We start from the raw sequence: 17,855 nt of genomic DNA on the forward strand, positions 1-17,855 counted from the left end.
GCTTACCAGGCGTAACACATCAGCATTACATATTTGTCCCCTCAGTACTCTAACAACATACGTTACGAGTGTAAGCTCTCTCCTTACCCTATTATAAATACTCTATAGTTATATATAACGCCAAATTATATCTTACCATGCCCAGAACAAATAATGTTGGATACATCAATGGTAGTAGTACCATAGTATAATAAACGTGTCCACCTGATAAAGAGCGGGAACCAGGAATAGGAGAAGTTAACCCCTGTTTTTTATTACATATATATTATTTGGATTGTATTTACACTTGTGCGAAAGTGCTCTGAGAGTCGATGAAGTGGGAGAAGATACATTTTTATCCTTCCCCGGGGTATAATTGTCTCTGTGCAGGTGAGATTGCAGTCTAAGGCTAACTTGTAGTGGAATAAAAAACAAATTGTTGGAACTGTAGTGAAACATGCGTGAAATAACAAGTCGATGGTATTGCTTGCTTACACTGAAAAGCCGAAAATAAATTTTTTTGGCGATCGTCCATTTTTGTGTTTTCGAGTGACTTGAAGAGTTCCTACCGTAGATCTACATTAGGTTTACCATGTCCGGGTTCACACGGTGCGATTTGAGTTGACAAACTGCGAAATCGCATAAAACCGTGCTCACACGGTGCGATTCCAGTTGACCAACTGCGAAATCGCATAATACCGGGTTTATACGGTGCGATTTCAAAATTCAAAATCGTTCGAATCCGAACCGGGACTTTCAACCAAATTGTGGCTACATAATTCAATCAAGACCCATCAACTTGTTTATTCAAGTCTTTTGTTGAAAGCAATTGGACGGGTCTGAACCTGCCAACTATGGAGGGTAGAGGTAAGGAGAGTCATCTTATATGGGAGAAAAGTTGAAAAAGTGTCCAGTTGTTGCGCTAAATAACAGTTCAAAAATCCTCCACAATGGCGCTGGTGGATGCACAGGGTATGGTATGAATGTAGCAATCGTAGATGAATTGAAGTATGCCGAGTTAAAAAATTTAATGTCATTATCGACTAAAGTAGTTAATTATTGAGAATTTCAACAACTTACGTTGTACAAAATATTGTGGTAAATATAACCTTACTTCCTTGTATCTCCATACTTCCTTGTTTATTTTTCAAGCCTACTCTAACAATATTTATATTTGGCGCTTCTTTTAAGAGTTACCCTGATGCAAATGTGGCGCCATCCTAATTTAATACATTTTGACGACACTTTTTCATACACACAGATGACTCTCCTTACCTCTACCCTCCATAGTATATATAGAACGTGTAAATTAAAACCGAAATAATGCTTCAGAGGCTTTAGAGGTACATTATTTACTGTCTCTGACACTTATCTGTGAAACCGAAACGCTAATGGTTTTTGAGTAAACCAGCCCTAACATAATATTCAAATGTAAAATCAAGTGACACCTGCCACTTACCTAAGTAATAATAATAATAATGATAAACTTTATTTAGGCCAAAAACAGTTTGTACGCAGAGTTCTAGATTAAGTATATAAAAAAAAAACATTGCGTTTATGATTTATAAAGAAACAATACTTCTTAAAACATAAGATTTGGTTGCTGGTGCCTTCATCAGATTTCACAGTTTTATAAGTACCAGCGACCTTTAAACCAAAAATAATACCTGCTTACATAATAAATGAGGTTAGTAATTGAAAATATATAGGAATGTACAAAATGTTTGTAAGACCAGGTTCCAGTTACGCCAACTCCTGTACTAGTTAGAACTGTATCACAGTGAGTTGCCATTCCTCGTGCCCAAGTACTTACTATTAGTCTATACGTTTTATTCTATATTATGAATAGGTAAACAATATGTGTGCAGTTTTAAGATAATATAATAATAGTAATAGCGGGTAGGTTAAGTGGCAGTTGTCACTTGATTTTGTCACGTGTCGCGTAACGTAGGTACTTTGCGTGTGTCGGTCTTTTACATTCAATAGGGTTGTCTCAAGTAAACCCTTAGAATGTCTTGAATTAGTTAGAATCGAAAAATAAATATGTTTCTTTTGATTTAATATTTTTACAGGGTGATTCCTTATGAAACATACTTATGGACCCTTCAACGGTATTTCGTAATTCCGTTACACGTTGTATGTCTATAGTTTTTTCTTTTTTTGCGCATGCGACTATAAATGCCGTCTTTTGTACCAATGTTTGTCTGTAGGATTGAAGTTTATCGATAATGCAGTCGTATTTATATCAAAATACCCACAAACTCAATGTCATGAACATTGGTTACTAATCAAATATAATTTTAATTGTTTCTTGAAAACTATCTATTAACTAATTATTAATAATTATTAGGGTATTTGTAAAATCCTAATCAATTTAATAAAATATCTGGCAAATATGAATTTAAAGTTATCAAAAGTTTGGCTATTTACCCACTTTATAAAATTAGACTGTAACACTAGTTAGAAAGTTGAAATTTTCACAGATAATGTCTTTCTGTTGCCGCTATTGCAAGAAATACTGAAAACCGGAATAAAATTCAATTTTAATTGAACCGTCAGAACGTGCTACTTCAAATTAGTTTTCAATATTTTATCGAGCAGCAATATATGTCGATCAACTAAAATAGAACCGTGTGAACCCGCTATTACTTATTTGATACCGATATTGAGGGAGTTGTAAAAATATTATTTGCCATTTTGTGATGGAATTGAAATTTGTCATAGTGTATATGTAGTATTCTATCAGTTAAGCCCTTATATTAGATATGAAGAAGTATGTAATTCGCCATTTTGTGTCTGCGGCCATCTTGGATCGATGTTTATTAAGCATAGTTAAGAACACGCATACAACACAGATATACACACACTCACATACACACATACAACGCACACACAACGCACACCTATATATATACACACACTATACACTATTATATATGCACACACACACACACATGCACAAGCGTAAAACTTAAAACACCCCTTCGTGTTTGGGGGGTTAAATACACCTTAAATACCTAACTGCTAGTTTAAATACTTAAAGCTTTTCTTTAAAGGATATTGTCTTGATAAAAATTAGTTACACAGTTTTATATATGTACATACAGTATATGCAAATAATGCAATGTGAACATACAAACGCACGCGATGAGCATTTTCAATGCAGCGCGTAACAGGTCAATGACTATTAAAATGTTGTTGCAAACAATGCGATGTACTCAACGCACTGAACACAAAGACGATATACCTAACTGTTTTTAACCATTGATTTGTAATAAACGACTTATACAAGTTTCATAATTTTGTGAATCTAAACCATCCAGGGTGCCACCCAAACGCATACAAAAAAATTCATTCAAATCGGGTGATTACGTATCGTACATATCTCGCGACAGGCTTGCAGCAGGCGTAAATCTTGCGATCACTGCTGTCAAACGTCACTTTTGTTTATTTATTGTATGGAAAAGTGAAGTTTGACATGTAGTCACTCTGCGGTCCAGCCGTCTAGGAGGAGTTCAGTGACATACACACGCACACAAGAAATATATATATAAAAAAGAAATATACTATGTTGTAATTTTTTTACTGTGGTTAAGAAATATTTATTATTTATTATAATTATTAAGATATAAGCCGTCTAACTGTTCACTTATGGGCATGGTACCCAAAATGCTGGCGCTATTGCCCCTTTGAATTTCTAGAGCTTACCCGTTGGGCTAAATAATAGCCAGCTCTTGGGTTACCAGACGTCAAGACCAATTTTCGGGACCAATTTTTTTTTATTATCACTTCAAAACCCTTTATTATAAAACAGTTGCATAAATAACAAAGTATAAATAATTAAGGCAAGCAGAAAACTTCTTTTTTTAACATCCACATGCTTGTTTCAGCGTAAATCTGAACCTGTGATACTGGAGTACTTCGAGCACGGTGACACAAATGCAGCGGCGGAGGACTTCTTGGAATACCTGACTGCCATGAGGAGTCACGTTGTGAGTAACGTTTTATAACTCGCTAAATGTTTCACCTGCGTTAACTATGGAATGTAAAGTAATATTGTAATTTTCAGCGAATTTTCCATCCTTTCCTTAACTATGAGACTATTAAGGGCAAGGTTTATAAAAATGATTGTATTTGGTAAAAAATGTCGTGGTAAATATTTATTTCTTGCTTTTTTAGTAACATTATAAAATATTTTTCAAATCGTTTTATAAATGACGGAGTTCAGAGCTAACATATACTTATTAAAAAAATATAACTTAATTGAAAACCTCCTTTTTTTGTAAGTCCGTCCGTAAAAACACGTTTTACGGTTTTTTGTGCCCAATAATGACATTGATATCGGTAGGCGGTATGTTTTTTTAATTTATTTTTTTACCTTTTGTAATTTCTAGTTTTACAATATATAATTTCTCTTGTTTTTTACATCGATATTCACGCGAATTTTGAAGTTATACTTCTTTAGCGGCGTTAGGAAAAAATCATGGGAGTGATATTGTACGATAGTAACGCAATGCGCGCGCACATGTTTACACGATTTTAACAGCATGAAGGTAGTTGCGAAACCGAGTGAGAGGGGAATACATCGTCCGACAGCTCACTTTTTACGATGCGCGCGCACACCGACACAAAAAACCGACACCCTGAAGCTGTAGTCGAAATTTTAGTTTTTCAAAAAAAGGTTTGACAGTGCACACTTTAAATTGTCAAAGTCTCATTCCGGTGATTTAATTGTACATAAATCTCACATTTTCATGTCCAGTGAAACTTGGTGGTCCGATAACGAGATAACTAGATAATGCGTTATAATAAAAACTTTCAATGTATTAAATATGCCTTTTTTCTATTGTTAGTGTCGTTTGCTCTGCAAAAGTAGAGTAAGGCGAAAGATTTTTATCTTGTTACGCCAGAGAAGTATAGCTTCTAATGCGTGTACATACACTTTTTTTTTATTTATTTCAACTTAAGCGATATTTTATTAACTTGAAATTACTTTAGAAGACATAATTTAGTTGAATCACCACTTCTTCATATAGAAATAGGTTTAAATAAGATTGTTAGTTAATATTAAAATATATTTATAGTACCTACCTGCCTACCTACTACCAATTTTAAACTTCCGATATATCTACCTAATTATATTGAGGGAATTTTATTTATATGGAATATCTTGATTGATGTTTGTAGGTGGGTGTTAAATAATTTATTTAGATGTTACCTTTTGTCGAAGGCACGGTGGTGTCGTGTAAAATTCGTAAGAATTTATGATTACACCATAATAGTTTTAAGTCTACTTTGGTTAATAAATTTATATATTATTATTCTAAGTAATATCGATTCTGCATGTCGTAGGTTAAATGCAAGGCGTAAACTTCCCTTTGCTAGGGCTGGATGGAAGACAAGGTATTCGGCAAATGACTTTTTATCTCGTGCGTGCAACGCTTTCAACAGCAAATATTGTGAGATGGACATTTTTTATGTCAAAATTGGCACTTTTGGGAAATTTATTATGGCAAAATGAGTATTATAAGCTTTAAAGTTTTGTTTTAATTTAATTTTTTTTGTATAATTTTCGTTTGTTAGGTACTTATTCCTAAGCAATTGTGGTTTATGTTATCGTATATGTATAACTAAGTTGTGGAAACTTCATTGATTAATGTGATATAAAAATACGACATTACTTTTATGTGTAGTAGTACTGTTCGTTTCCCTTGAAAAGCTTATAAATAAATAAACTTCTTCAGGTCTGCGAAACGATAATAGAAATAGCTCTGGAACACAAACCCTCCCACTGCGAGATGGCCTCCGTGCTTATATCCGACCTCTACGGCAGGGTGTTCTCCGCGAAGGATATTGGCTATGGTGAGAATAAACGCATTGTTTATTTATAGCGAAAGTAGCGTTTATAGCCCTGTGGTTGGGACTTCGGCTTCGCTTTAGAAGGCACCTCTAACTTTCAAAGTTTGCTTGCACTTATGTGCTTTTTAAAACTTGCTTCAAGTGTTCAAGATTATTTTTTTTCTTTTCTCTTAAATTACAATACGCACATCGCCAACTAGCCCCAAAGTAAGCGTAGCTTGTGTTATGTGTACTAAGATGACTGATGAATATTTTTATAAATCATATACGTAAATACTTATAATATACAGATAAACACCCTGTGCATACACCCTGTCCTGATTGTTTTGTGTCCACCAGCGTTCGGACGGCTGCTGGACACAAAACAGTCTGTGCATACCATCTATGCACGCCACTGGCGGTAGGTCCTGATTGTTTTGTGTCCACCAGCGTTCGGACGGCTGCTGGACACAAAACACTCTGTACATACCATCTATGCACGCCACTGGCGGTAGGTCCTGATTGTTTTGTGTCCACCAGCGTTCGGACGGCTGCTGGACACAAAACACTCTGTGCATACCATCTATGCACGCCACTGGCGGTAGGTCCTGATTGTTTTGTGTCCACCAGCGTTCGGACGGCTGCTGGACAAGTTGCCTGACCTCGTCCTGGACACGCCGGACGCGGCTGTCCTGCTGTCCAACTTCATCGCCCGGTGCGTGGCGGACGATTGCCTGCCACCCAAGTTCGTGCAGACTCAGATGGACCGGAGCCAGGAACTCAACACCCACGCCAGGTGACACCCGCAACACCCTTAAAACACCCTCAACGCTAATGTTTAACTCTGCAGCCCTGGTACAAGATTTGCACGCTCGCAATCGTGGACTCGTTTTCGAGTATTAAATACAGTAAAACCAGTTGCGTTCACCTCATACGTGCACATAAACACTGTTACTATACCATTGTTAAAAATAACAATAGTTTATTCACAAGAATGTAGGTACATAGAGTTTTTATAATCTTCTATTATTATATATATAAAAGAGAAAGTGTGTGGGTATGTGCCGTATAGGCTCCAAAACGGCTGAATCGATTTCAATGAAACTTTCAGGGAATCTCCGGATTAACCTGGCGAGTAATCCTGTAAAGTTTGGTGACGATCGGAGCACTCCTATTTTTGAACTGTCAAACTGTCAAATACAGCTTTTATTTACTATGATGATATTCTATTGTTGGGTGTACATGGGTGTAGATCTTCACCCGCTCGAGAAGAGATTAGAAGAGAATGAATACGGAGAGATATAAATGATTTAATATATTATGAGTCTTAAATTAAAAATTTAATGATGTAAGTTTATTGTTTAATTAAAATAAAGCATAATCTATCCCGGCGTAGCGGGCTGGGTACGCTAGTATCATAATATATTTCTTGTGTGCGTGTGTATGTCACTGAACTCCTCGTAGACGGCTGGACCGATTTGAATGAATTTTTTGGTATGCGTTTGGCTGGCACCCTGGTTGGTTTAGATTCACAAATCAGCCCGACAGATGGCGCTGGGGTCCGCTAGTATATTATAATTCAATAGATTCATAATCTACATTCATTATATATTTTTTTAAATATATATGAATTGATAGGCGTAAAAGAAGGATGTTTAAAGATTAGGGGGCGTTCATAAAACACGTGAGAGGTTTAAGGGGGGGGGGGGGGGGGGGAGAGGGTCGAGTCAAATGTTATCTAATCTTACCTAGGAGAGGGGGCGGGGGGGAGGTCTCTGCAAAAAATCACGCAATTTTCTATTGTTAAAATTGCATTTTTTTTATAATTGATTGTATGTGTTAATTGTAACCAATGGTTGGTATATTTGCACTGTGACTGCGTGATTGATATTTAAATGAAATCTATGTAAACGTGTGTATTATGCAAATAAAGATATATCTATCGATCTATCTATATATATATCTATCTCTTTTATTACACTTGTAATGAAACACTCAGCAATATTGATCACTAGTCTTAAGTAGTAGTAAATAAAAGCACGAAGCATTTTTATTTTCTTTTTACAATAACATTCCAACGCGTTTTCGTAAGAAACACACATTTTGAAGGGATGGAGGAGGGGAGGGAGGGACAGAAAATTAAATTTTCAAAAAAAATTAAAACATTGTCACGTAATTTATGGGGGAACCCCCCCCCCCCCCCCCCATTCCGAAATTTTACTTTTCACGCGTGCTGAAAATCTGGCTTTTGCTAAATTCATTGTCAATATCAGTGTTTCTTATAAAATTGCCTTTCTTTCAGACAAGCAATCCACAGGGCGGAAACCCTGTTATCAATGAAGCAAGGTTTAGTGAGGCTGGACAACATATGGGGGGTCGGCGGTGGTATCAGGTATGTCATTTTTTGATTGCCTTTCACATCAGTCTTATAGCGACTGTAGCGTCATCTAGTAGGAAACATCGCAGTTTCGATCTGCATTTTAAATTTATAAAATTGATAATTCCTCCAAGTGTAGGTAGAAACACTAATAAAAATTATAAAAATTAGGGGGTATTTATTTTATAACTTGTAGTTGAATTAAAACAAAGGCAGGCCTTGGAAACAGCAGATAGAAGTGAAATTGATAATATTAATGTACCGAACCTTCCCATGAATTATGTTCATACACTGTAAACATAGTACCCATATAGCTCATGGGAAGTGTTCGGTGACGATGACGCGAGTTTCACGATTTTTAACCGACTCACAAAAAAGAAGGAGGTTCTCAATTCGGATGTCATTTTTTGTTTTATTTTTGATGTTTGCTTCCTCTGAACTCGGTCATTTATAAATACGAAGTATATCTTATACAAAGTGACTTTCTACATTTAACTCGGCATCAACTTGTTTGACGGCCGACTGGCGCAGTGGGCAGCGACCCTGCTTTCTGAGTCCAAGGCCGTGGGTTCGATTCCCACAACTGGAAAATGTTTGTGTGATGAGCATTAAGTGTTTTTCAGTGTCTGGGTGTTTATATGTATTTTCTAAGTATTTATGTATATATAATTCATAAAAATATTCATCAGTCATCTTAGTACCCATAACACAAGCTACGCTTAGTTTGGGGCTAGATGGCGATGTGTGTATTGTCGTAGTATATTTATTTATTATTTAACTTAAAAATGTTATAGAAAATATTTATTTCTTGCTCTTTAGTTGTACGGAAAAGGTCGGTTTTTATTGATCAAAAAAATAAAACGTGTGTATACTTATGTACACGCGTTAGAAGTTATACTTCTTTAGCGTAACAAGATAAAAATCTTTTCAAAATTTTTATCTTTCGCCTTATTCTACGTTTGTAGAGAAAACGACACTAACAATAGAAAAAAGCTATTGTTTGAATTATTGAAAGTCAACTGAAACCTTTTTTAGAACAACAGCAGCTAACTTCATGGTGTTGGTTTTTTTTGACGGTGTGCGCGCGCATTTTATATTTACTCTCACCATTTTTCCCTAACGCGCCAAAAGAAGTATAACTTCAAAAAATTTTTGTTCACCCAAAAAGTAAAATAAATATATAAATATACTACGACGATACAAACATCGCCATCTAGCCCCAAAGTAAGCGTAGTTTGTGTTATGGGTACTGAGATGACTGATGAATATTTTTATGAATAACATACATAATTCATTTATTTCAAGTAGGCCTAATATAAGCACTTTTGAAACGTCAAGTCTGTCTGTGTGTAGTGACTCTACAACCGGTTCGGAAGGCAGATTCTACCGAGAAGTAGCCGGCAAGAAACTCAGCAGTTGCTCTTTTCCAACATCAACAATATTCATTTTACATTTTAACATTCATTTTGCTATCTTGTGAGAGATGAGAGCGGAGCCGGATGCTTCCAAGAAACCTTGTCACTAAGAATAAATACTTATAATATACATATAAACACCCAGACACTGAAAAACATTAATGCTCATCACACAAACATTTTCCAGTTTAGGGAATCGAACCCACGGCCTTGGACTTGGAAAGCAGGGTCGCTGCAAACTGCGCCAATCGGGCGTCGCAAAAAGTGCTCGAAGGCGCCTAAATAAGATGTTTTTCCCTCCTCAGGCCAGTGAAGTCCCTCATCAGGCAAATCCAGCTGCTCCTTAAGGAGTATCTGACGTCCGGCGACCTGGTGGAGGCGATGCGTTGCGTCAGGGATCTGGAGGTGCCACATTTCCACCACGAGCTAATTTACGAGGTGACACGAAACTTTTACACCCATCGTCACCATCTAAATACAACGTGTAACAGAATTACGAAATACGTAGCATATTTATTTTTCCATACAAACTTATTCAAAGCATTCCAAGTGATATTGAAGATAAAAGACCGATACGCGCATAGTACCTCCGCTACGCGACGCCTACCTAATAAAGTGTCAGGAGTCAATTGATTATAATTTTGCACAAAACATTCTAAGTGTTTACTTATGACAACCCTATTGAAGATAAAAGACCGACACGTGCATAGTACCCACGCTACGCGACGCGTACCTAATAAAGTGACAGGAGTCACTTGATTTTAATTTTGCACAAGACATTTTAAGTGTTTACTTATGACAACCCTATTGAAGATAAAATACCGACACGTGCATAGTACCCACGCTACGCGACGCGTACCTAATAAAGTGACAGGAGTCACTTGACTTTAATTTTACATGTGATTCAAAATGCAACGTGTAACCGAATTACGAAGTACTGTTGAATGATACATAAGTATATTTCATAAGGAATCACCAAGTAAATATATTAAATCGATAGAAGCATATTTATTTTTACATACAAACGAATTCAAAATATTTTAAGTGTTAACTTATGACAACCCTATTGAAGATAAAAGACCGACACGCGCATAGTACATATGAAATCATTGCTTTTATAAGTGAATATAAATAGACAAAGGTTGAGAAAAAACACTATTTTTAACACTCATGATATTTTTAAATCTCTTTTTATTATTAAAACTAAAGAATTGGTAAAAAAAGTTCTGTCTTGGACGTCCGTGTGTCTGTATGTGCGGATCCCGTATCTTGTGGTCACGATAACGAGCGAAATATTTCACTTATCGAGTTGGTTCATTTTTTATAGGCTTCAGTATTTTGCTTATTACTTTTACCGGTATAATTATTTACAAATAATCTCAATTTTATTGTAATGAATGAGATTATGAGGCGTGCACTTTTGGATTTTCCAACTATTTACAGAAATTCATATATATATATAAAAAATTATCAAAATAAACAAAACCAAAATATGTCGGCGGAATATAATAAAAGTCTCATTGATTTTACTGTATGGAATAATCATAGGATAATGGAATTACAATAAAAAAATACCTTATAAATTAAATTAGTACCTAAATAAATTATATTTTACTAGATGTTGCTTTTGTTTTTCGAAAGACATGTGGCATTCAAAAGTTCTGTATTCTTAAATACATTATAACCTCTAAAACTACAAAGTTAAAGAAATTATTTAAGTCGGTTATCATTTGACGGCGTAATGTTGTAAAATCGTCAAACACTTTCGCCCCCTCTCCCAAAAGAACTGAGCTTAATTTCGGGATAAAAAGCATCCTTACTTCTAATACCTTCAGGAATATGTGTACAAAGTTTCATGGTGATCGGTTTAGTAGTTTTTGCGTGAAAGCGTAACAAACAAACAAACTTCGTTTACATTTATAATATTAGTAAGGATAGGGATTATCCAAGAACTCTCTTACCGAGTAATATACCGAGTATAAGAGACTTTATGCTTGATCCGTCGATTATTGGTTTGAAAAATAATTAACACGTGCTTTATTATTGTCCAACAGACAGTATTATTAGCGGTGGAGGCCATTAACTCTACTGTTGAGGAGCAACTGTGTACGTTCCTCGCAGAGTTACGTCGGAGTGTCATCGTCACGCCCGATCAGATGGATAGGGTGAGTTATATACCTAGAGGATTACTTAACACACTTGTTGCGTAAAGGCCGTTCTAGCAGTATATTTAAACAACACAGCGTTTGTGTTTGCCGCACTCGCAGAACGCTGGAAAAACACGCCCAGAGTGTTCGGCCGCACACGCGTTACGTAGTTTTAAAACACAAACGTTGTGTTTTCAGCAGCCAACGTGTTAAACGATAAAAAAAGGTTGGGTGTGATTATATTACTTTAACAAATTACCAAATGAATTCTTTGAGATGCCTCTCAATAAGTTCAAAGTTTATATAAAACGTAAGCTTACAGTAAAATCCTACTATAATATTATGGATTACTTAAACGATAAAATGCTTGGGTGTGATAATATATATTACTGTAACAAATTACCAAATGAAATCTTTGAGATGTCTCTCAATAAGTTCAAAGTTTATATAAAACGTAAGCTTACAGTAAAATCCTACTATAATATTATGGATTACTTAAACGATAAAAAAAGCTTGGGTTTGTATTGCTGTAGCTCTAGCTCTAGCTTCATAGCTTAATATAAATTTACTGTGAGATGATGATAAAAAAAAATGTACCGGGCTAAGTTTGTTGTGGGCTCTTCTTAGACCGGGGCGCGTTTGGAACCCTCGTAGCTTTAGGTTTCAGTTGGCGTACGAAGTTATCACCATCCCCTTACAATTATGTTATCATATATGTATGAACGCTTCATAAGTGCCTGTGATAGGCCTACGTGAATTAAGAAATTTTGTATTTGAATTTTAATTTTGAATTTGAGTAAATAGAAGTGCTCTCTCAAATCAATTTCTCTTTTGTCCCCAATATACACACACTCACACAATTACACAGACAATTATTTGTTAAAATTTATTTTGGTTTATTATGGAAATTAAGCTTAATTTGCTATACTCCGCGAAAAGCAGGTGATTCTTTAAAATGAATAATCGTTAAGGATGCTCTGTTTTCGGAGGGAAACGTTCGCCGGCAATGTACCCTACATTGCCGGCGATCTGTTTGGTGTGGAGTATAAGGACTGAATACATTACAAATTACACCATACAGATTCTCCTGCTTTTCGCGGACTATATCAAACTAAGCTTAATTTTCATAATATATCATGGAATTTCGCAAGGTAACGCCTGCTTCTATCCAATATTTATTTTGGTTTTATTGGTATCATAATGAGGATGTCTTATTTTTATCCTATCTACCTTACTAACAAGTAAATATCTATTTTAACTAGCTAGGTTAGGGCGCGGGTAACGTAACACATTTCTTAACTTGTAAGTTCGCTGATCGCCTAACAAGGTTGGGGACCCCTGGCATATATAACAATAGGCCAGGGGTTACCAACCTTGTTAAGGTAGCGGCGCACTTAAGTACAGCTAAAGGCCTTGCCCTACGGGTATGCACATTGTCATCACGCTGATTTGGTTATCGTAGTAGGTTGTAGTAGTAGCATAGAGGGCGTTGCTGGGTTTCTCCGTCCTTTGACACGATAATTCGCAAATTAAAATTGATGATCATATTGTGAAGGCCGTTTGGCACATCGGACTTTCTAAGGCCAAACACCGTGGGTTTGTTGATTCCCACAACTGTGAATTTTTTTATGTGTTTGATGAACGTTGTTCAGTTCTGGGTGTTTATGTTAAGAGTAAGAGAAAAAAGAGACACTCTTAAAAGTTTATGTTTTACACCTTTTAAAGTATTACATATACTTTTTTTTTTTTTTGTATTTTTCGATGCAATTAAAAAAAAAAGTAAAATCAAAAAAAAAACTGTAATTATGCAAAATTCAAAATTAATTTTTTTCATGTAGGCCTAATATAAGCACTTTTGAAACGTCAAGTCTGTCTGTGTGTAGTGACTCTACCACCGGTTCGGAAGGCAGATTCTACCGAGAAAAAGCCGGCAAGAAACTCAGCAGTTGCTCTTTTCCAATATCAGCAACATTTTACATTTTAACATTCATTTTTCTATCTTGTGGGAGATGAAAGCGGAGCCGGACGCTTCCATTAAGAATTCCTGTCATTAAGAAATTCATCATTCATAATAATTTTTTTTTTATATAATTTTTATTAGTGTTTTTACCTACACTTGGAGGAATTATTAACTTGAAAAATGAATATAATAATTTACGAATCCGACAGGATTTGAACCTGCGACTCTCTGGCAATCGCGGCCTCGCGGCCTCGCACGCGCGTGTTTAAAACGTGTCTCATTGTAATATAGACCTTTGAAAAAGGAGAACAACAAACTGCAACGTTTCCTACTAGATGACGCTACAGTCGCTATGAAACTAATGTAAAAGGCATATACTAATTTCGGCATCGTCGGTAGGAGAGCCGTAGGCTTATTGGAGAAAGCGCTCAGGCCGCCATTGCCAGTGAGTCGCAGGTTCAAATCCTGTCGGTTCCGAAAATTTTTATATGCATTTTAAAATTCATAATAATATTATTACTTTGGGGCTAGATGGCGATGTGTGTATATTATCCTAATATATTTATTTATATTTCAGGGCTTCCTTAGAGTTCTGGAGGACATGTCCGATATAGTTCTAGACGTGCCATTAGCGTATATAATGCTGGATCGTTTTGTGGAGCGCTGCCAGTCGCGGTTCCGACTGGGCGCTAACGTGCTTGAGCGCATGCCCACTCGGTGAGTCTCCTGTTTTTTCCCCTTAAGTTATATATACAGCGGCCGAATGGCGCTGTTTGCAGCGACCCTGCTTTCTGAGTCCAAGGCCGTGGGTTCGATTCCTACAACTGGAAAATGTTTGTGTGATGGGCATGAATGTTTTTCAGTGTCTGGGTGTTTATATGTATATTATAAGTATTTGTGTATATTATTCATAAAAATATTCATCAGTCATCTCAGTACCCATAGCACAAGCAACGCTTACTTTGGGGCTAGATGGCGATTTGTGCAATGTCGTAGTACATTTAATTATTTATTTACAACGTGTAACGGAAGCACGAAATAATATTGAAGGATGCATAAGTATATTTCATAAGGAATCACCCTGTAAAATATTAAATCAATAGAGACATATTTATTTTTCCATACAAACGAATTCAAATCATTGCGTCTACTTTTGACAACCCTACTGAAGATCAAAGGCCAACACGCGCAGAGTACCTACGCTACGCGACGCGTACCCAATAAACTGACAGGAGTCACTTGATTTTAATTTTGCATGTAATGCAATATGCATCGTGTAATCGAATTACGAAATGCTGTTGAAGGATGCATAAGTGTATTTTAAGAAATCACCCTGTAGAAATATTAAATCAAAAGAACCATATTTATTTTATCCATACAAACGAATTAAAAAAAATCTAAGTGTTTACTTGTGACAACCCTATTGAAGATAAAAGACGGACACTCGCATAGTACCTATGCGACGCGGTCTTAATAAAGTGACAGGAAACGCATGTGATGTTAGGGCTGTGTCTGATTTATTTCGGTTTTCATTTACACCTTGTATATAAGCATAATAAAAATCATGTATTTGCAATAAACATGTAAAATTACAGGTATATTAAAAACACTTTGCTGCCGAGAAAGAGTTTAGAATTTTTTTTATGAACATACATTCAATCTTCAAATAACTACGGGCTTATAGCCTGTTAATGTTTTAACATCTTTGAATATCTTCTTACTTTCTCAATAACTGTCTCGGACCCATTTTATTATTTGTTCGATATTGTTATGACAATGAATGAACGAAAGAATATACTTTTATTGCACTACAAAAAGTACATAAGAAAGAAAAGTGTAACAAGACAATGTATACAATTTGGCGGCCTTATCGCTTCATAGCGATTTCTTCCAGGCAACCAATGGCGTAGAAAACAAATACAGAAAATAGTTAAAATAGTTAGACAATCTGTGTTATCCCAAATGAAATAAATGGGTTGTCCCCAAATTGAATATCCGTGTTATTGTCCCCAAATTAAATATCCGTGTTATTTATTGTCCCAAAATTAAATATCCGTGTTATTGTCCTGAAATTAAATATCCGTGTTATTGTCCCCAAATTAAATGTCCGTGTTATTGTCCCCAAATTAAGTATCCGTGTTATTGTCCCCAAATTAAATATCCGTGTTATTGTCCCCAAATTAAATATCCGTGTTATTGTCCCCAAATTAAATATCCGTGTTGTCCCCAGGGGCCGCAAGCGCTTCGTGTCTGAAGGTGACGGCGGCATGATCAAAGACCACGCGCTCAAACTGCGCGAGTAAGCACGTGGCGTGCCGTACGCACAAACTGACGCGTTTTCTGTTGCAGGTATTTAACTACATTATAATGGCCATTGTAAAAAGTCTGACATTTTCTACCTTCTCTGCAGTTTTTCTTACTCTTTTTTTTTTATAATGAATGTGTGGAAGCGGTGATAGCGCATTGGGTAGCAAATTGGCGCATAGGAGCTCGACTTCACTTTCCGGGGGCCGAGTTCGAATCCCGGCACGCACCTCTAACTTTTCTAAGTTATGTGCGTTTTAAGTAATTAAACAATCACTTGGTGAACAGAAAATTAAAAAAAAAACACCTCACTTTATTTATGGACGTTGATGTGCCAGTATTATTTAAGAAGTTATGAAACCTTACGGAGAGATCTTGATAGGGACCCAGTTAAAGTTACAGAGGGGGCCCGTACCCTGTTGATGCGATAATGTGATGAAAAGTTCTTAAAATAATACAAAGTCGCAACATATACAGTCAGGCAACCCGAACAATTGAGGCTGGAATTGCAGAAATTTATCAATTAGATAAAATACGTCACTATACTTTTTCAAAGTAGTCTTAACCTTTATTTTAACGGTATAACAGCAGCCATTGACTTTGAGATTAAATTGAATATCTGTACAAACATGGCACATTTTTACAAATAGCCCTGTGTCCATGTCTTGTCGTGTAAACAATCTTTCAGTTACTTTTTAATGGAAAGATCGTATATTTTACACTAGAAAATTAAAGATTTTTTTACATTATAAGACAAGCTAAATGTAATTGGCGCAGTGGACAGCGACCCTGCTTTCCGAGTCCAAGGCCGTGGGTTCGATTCCCACAACTGGAAAACGTTTGTGTTAACAGGAATGTTTTTCAGTGTCTGGGTGTTTTTATGTATATCATGAGTTTACGAATATTTTTCGTAAAAAAAATATTCAAAATAGATGGTGATGTGTTTACTGTCGTAGTATATTTATTCATTTTATTTCAAGTAAAAAAAAAAAAAATAGACTTTAGTGAGAAACATTCTAATATAGTATATATTCCAATATAGTTATCTAACTAATTTATAATAAAAGTATAATGTGTTAATGAAAAATTAATTACATTCACAGATTGCGTAACATATTTGTCGGTGGCGTGCGTATGGCGCGAAAATGTGAACAAGTAAAATTAAAGTGAAACATATATTTTTAATTAGGTTGGCACGCCTGAAAACTATAAACAAAATGCTTTTTTAATGTCTTAAATAAATATAATTAACATAGAGATTATATGATTTCGTTGATATTATCTGGCGTGCGAATTGCGCGCACCAGTTGAATTGTAAAGTTAGCGGCCATTTTGTGGTGGGAAAGTATTTTTTTTTAATTTTGAATCTGTCGCAAAGACAAACTAATTATTTAGAATATTTTTCGTCTGTGGCGCTATCAGCTTTGGCTGAAAAGCATAGACAGTAGATTTCTCAGTTAACATTCTTACCGCAAGAATAAATAGTACAAAAAACCAATCTTCATATTTTTTTGTATTGTATTAATCCATAATCTGTTATAGGATTGCAATAATCTATAAATAAATTATTTTATGAACATCACACATCTTAGTTTGCTATTGAGATTATCTTACGTGAATTTTCTTCGGTTTCGGACGAAAATCACTTGAGTCAAGTCATAAATTACATATTCAAATGAACTTTCTTAAATATCAATTCATAAACGTTGCATAACGTCGGAACGATTGTGCAGTGTTTTTTATGCTATGGCATTTGGGAGTTGAAGTGCGACAGAACTCTGCATAACGTTTCGACGTTATGGCAAGTTAATAGGACTTTAACAAACTTATTAAAA

General features: G+C 35.7%; 1 protein-coding gene across 1 annotated transcript in view; it reads left to right on the top strand.

Annotated features, from left to right (window-relative positions):
* LOC120635090 (programmed cell death protein 4) overlaps positions 1-17,602 on the top strand; it is a 37,672-nt gene extending 20,070 nt beyond the window's left edge. Inside the window, exons 3-11 of the mRNA XM_039906004.1 lie at positions 3,870-3,971; positions 5,724-5,841; positions 6,448-6,613; positions 8,120-8,209; positions 9,915-10,047; positions 11,664-11,774; positions 14,294-14,433; positions 15,947-16,065; positions 17,124-17,602. Of these exons, the coding sequence (XP_039761938.1) occupies positions 3,870-3,971; positions 5,724-5,841; positions 6,448-6,613; positions 8,120-8,209; positions 9,915-10,047; positions 11,664-11,774; positions 14,294-14,433; positions 15,947-16,019 (933 nt within the window). The 3' untranslated portion in view covers positions 16,020-16,065; positions 17,124-17,602. The remainder of the gene's footprint in view (positions 1-3,869; positions 3,972-5,723; positions 5,842-6,447; positions 6,614-8,119; positions 8,210-9,914; positions 10,048-11,663; positions 11,775-14,293; positions 14,434-15,946; positions 16,066-17,123) is intronic.
* The last annotated feature ends 253 nt before the right edge of the window (positions 17,603-17,855 follow it).

Source organism: Pararge aegeria, chromosome 26, assembly GCF_905163445.1.
Source record: "Pararge aegeria chromosome 26, ilParAegt1.1, whole genome shotgun sequence".
NCBI lineage: Eukaryota > Metazoa > Arthropoda > Insecta > Lepidoptera > Nymphalidae > Pararge > Pararge aegeria.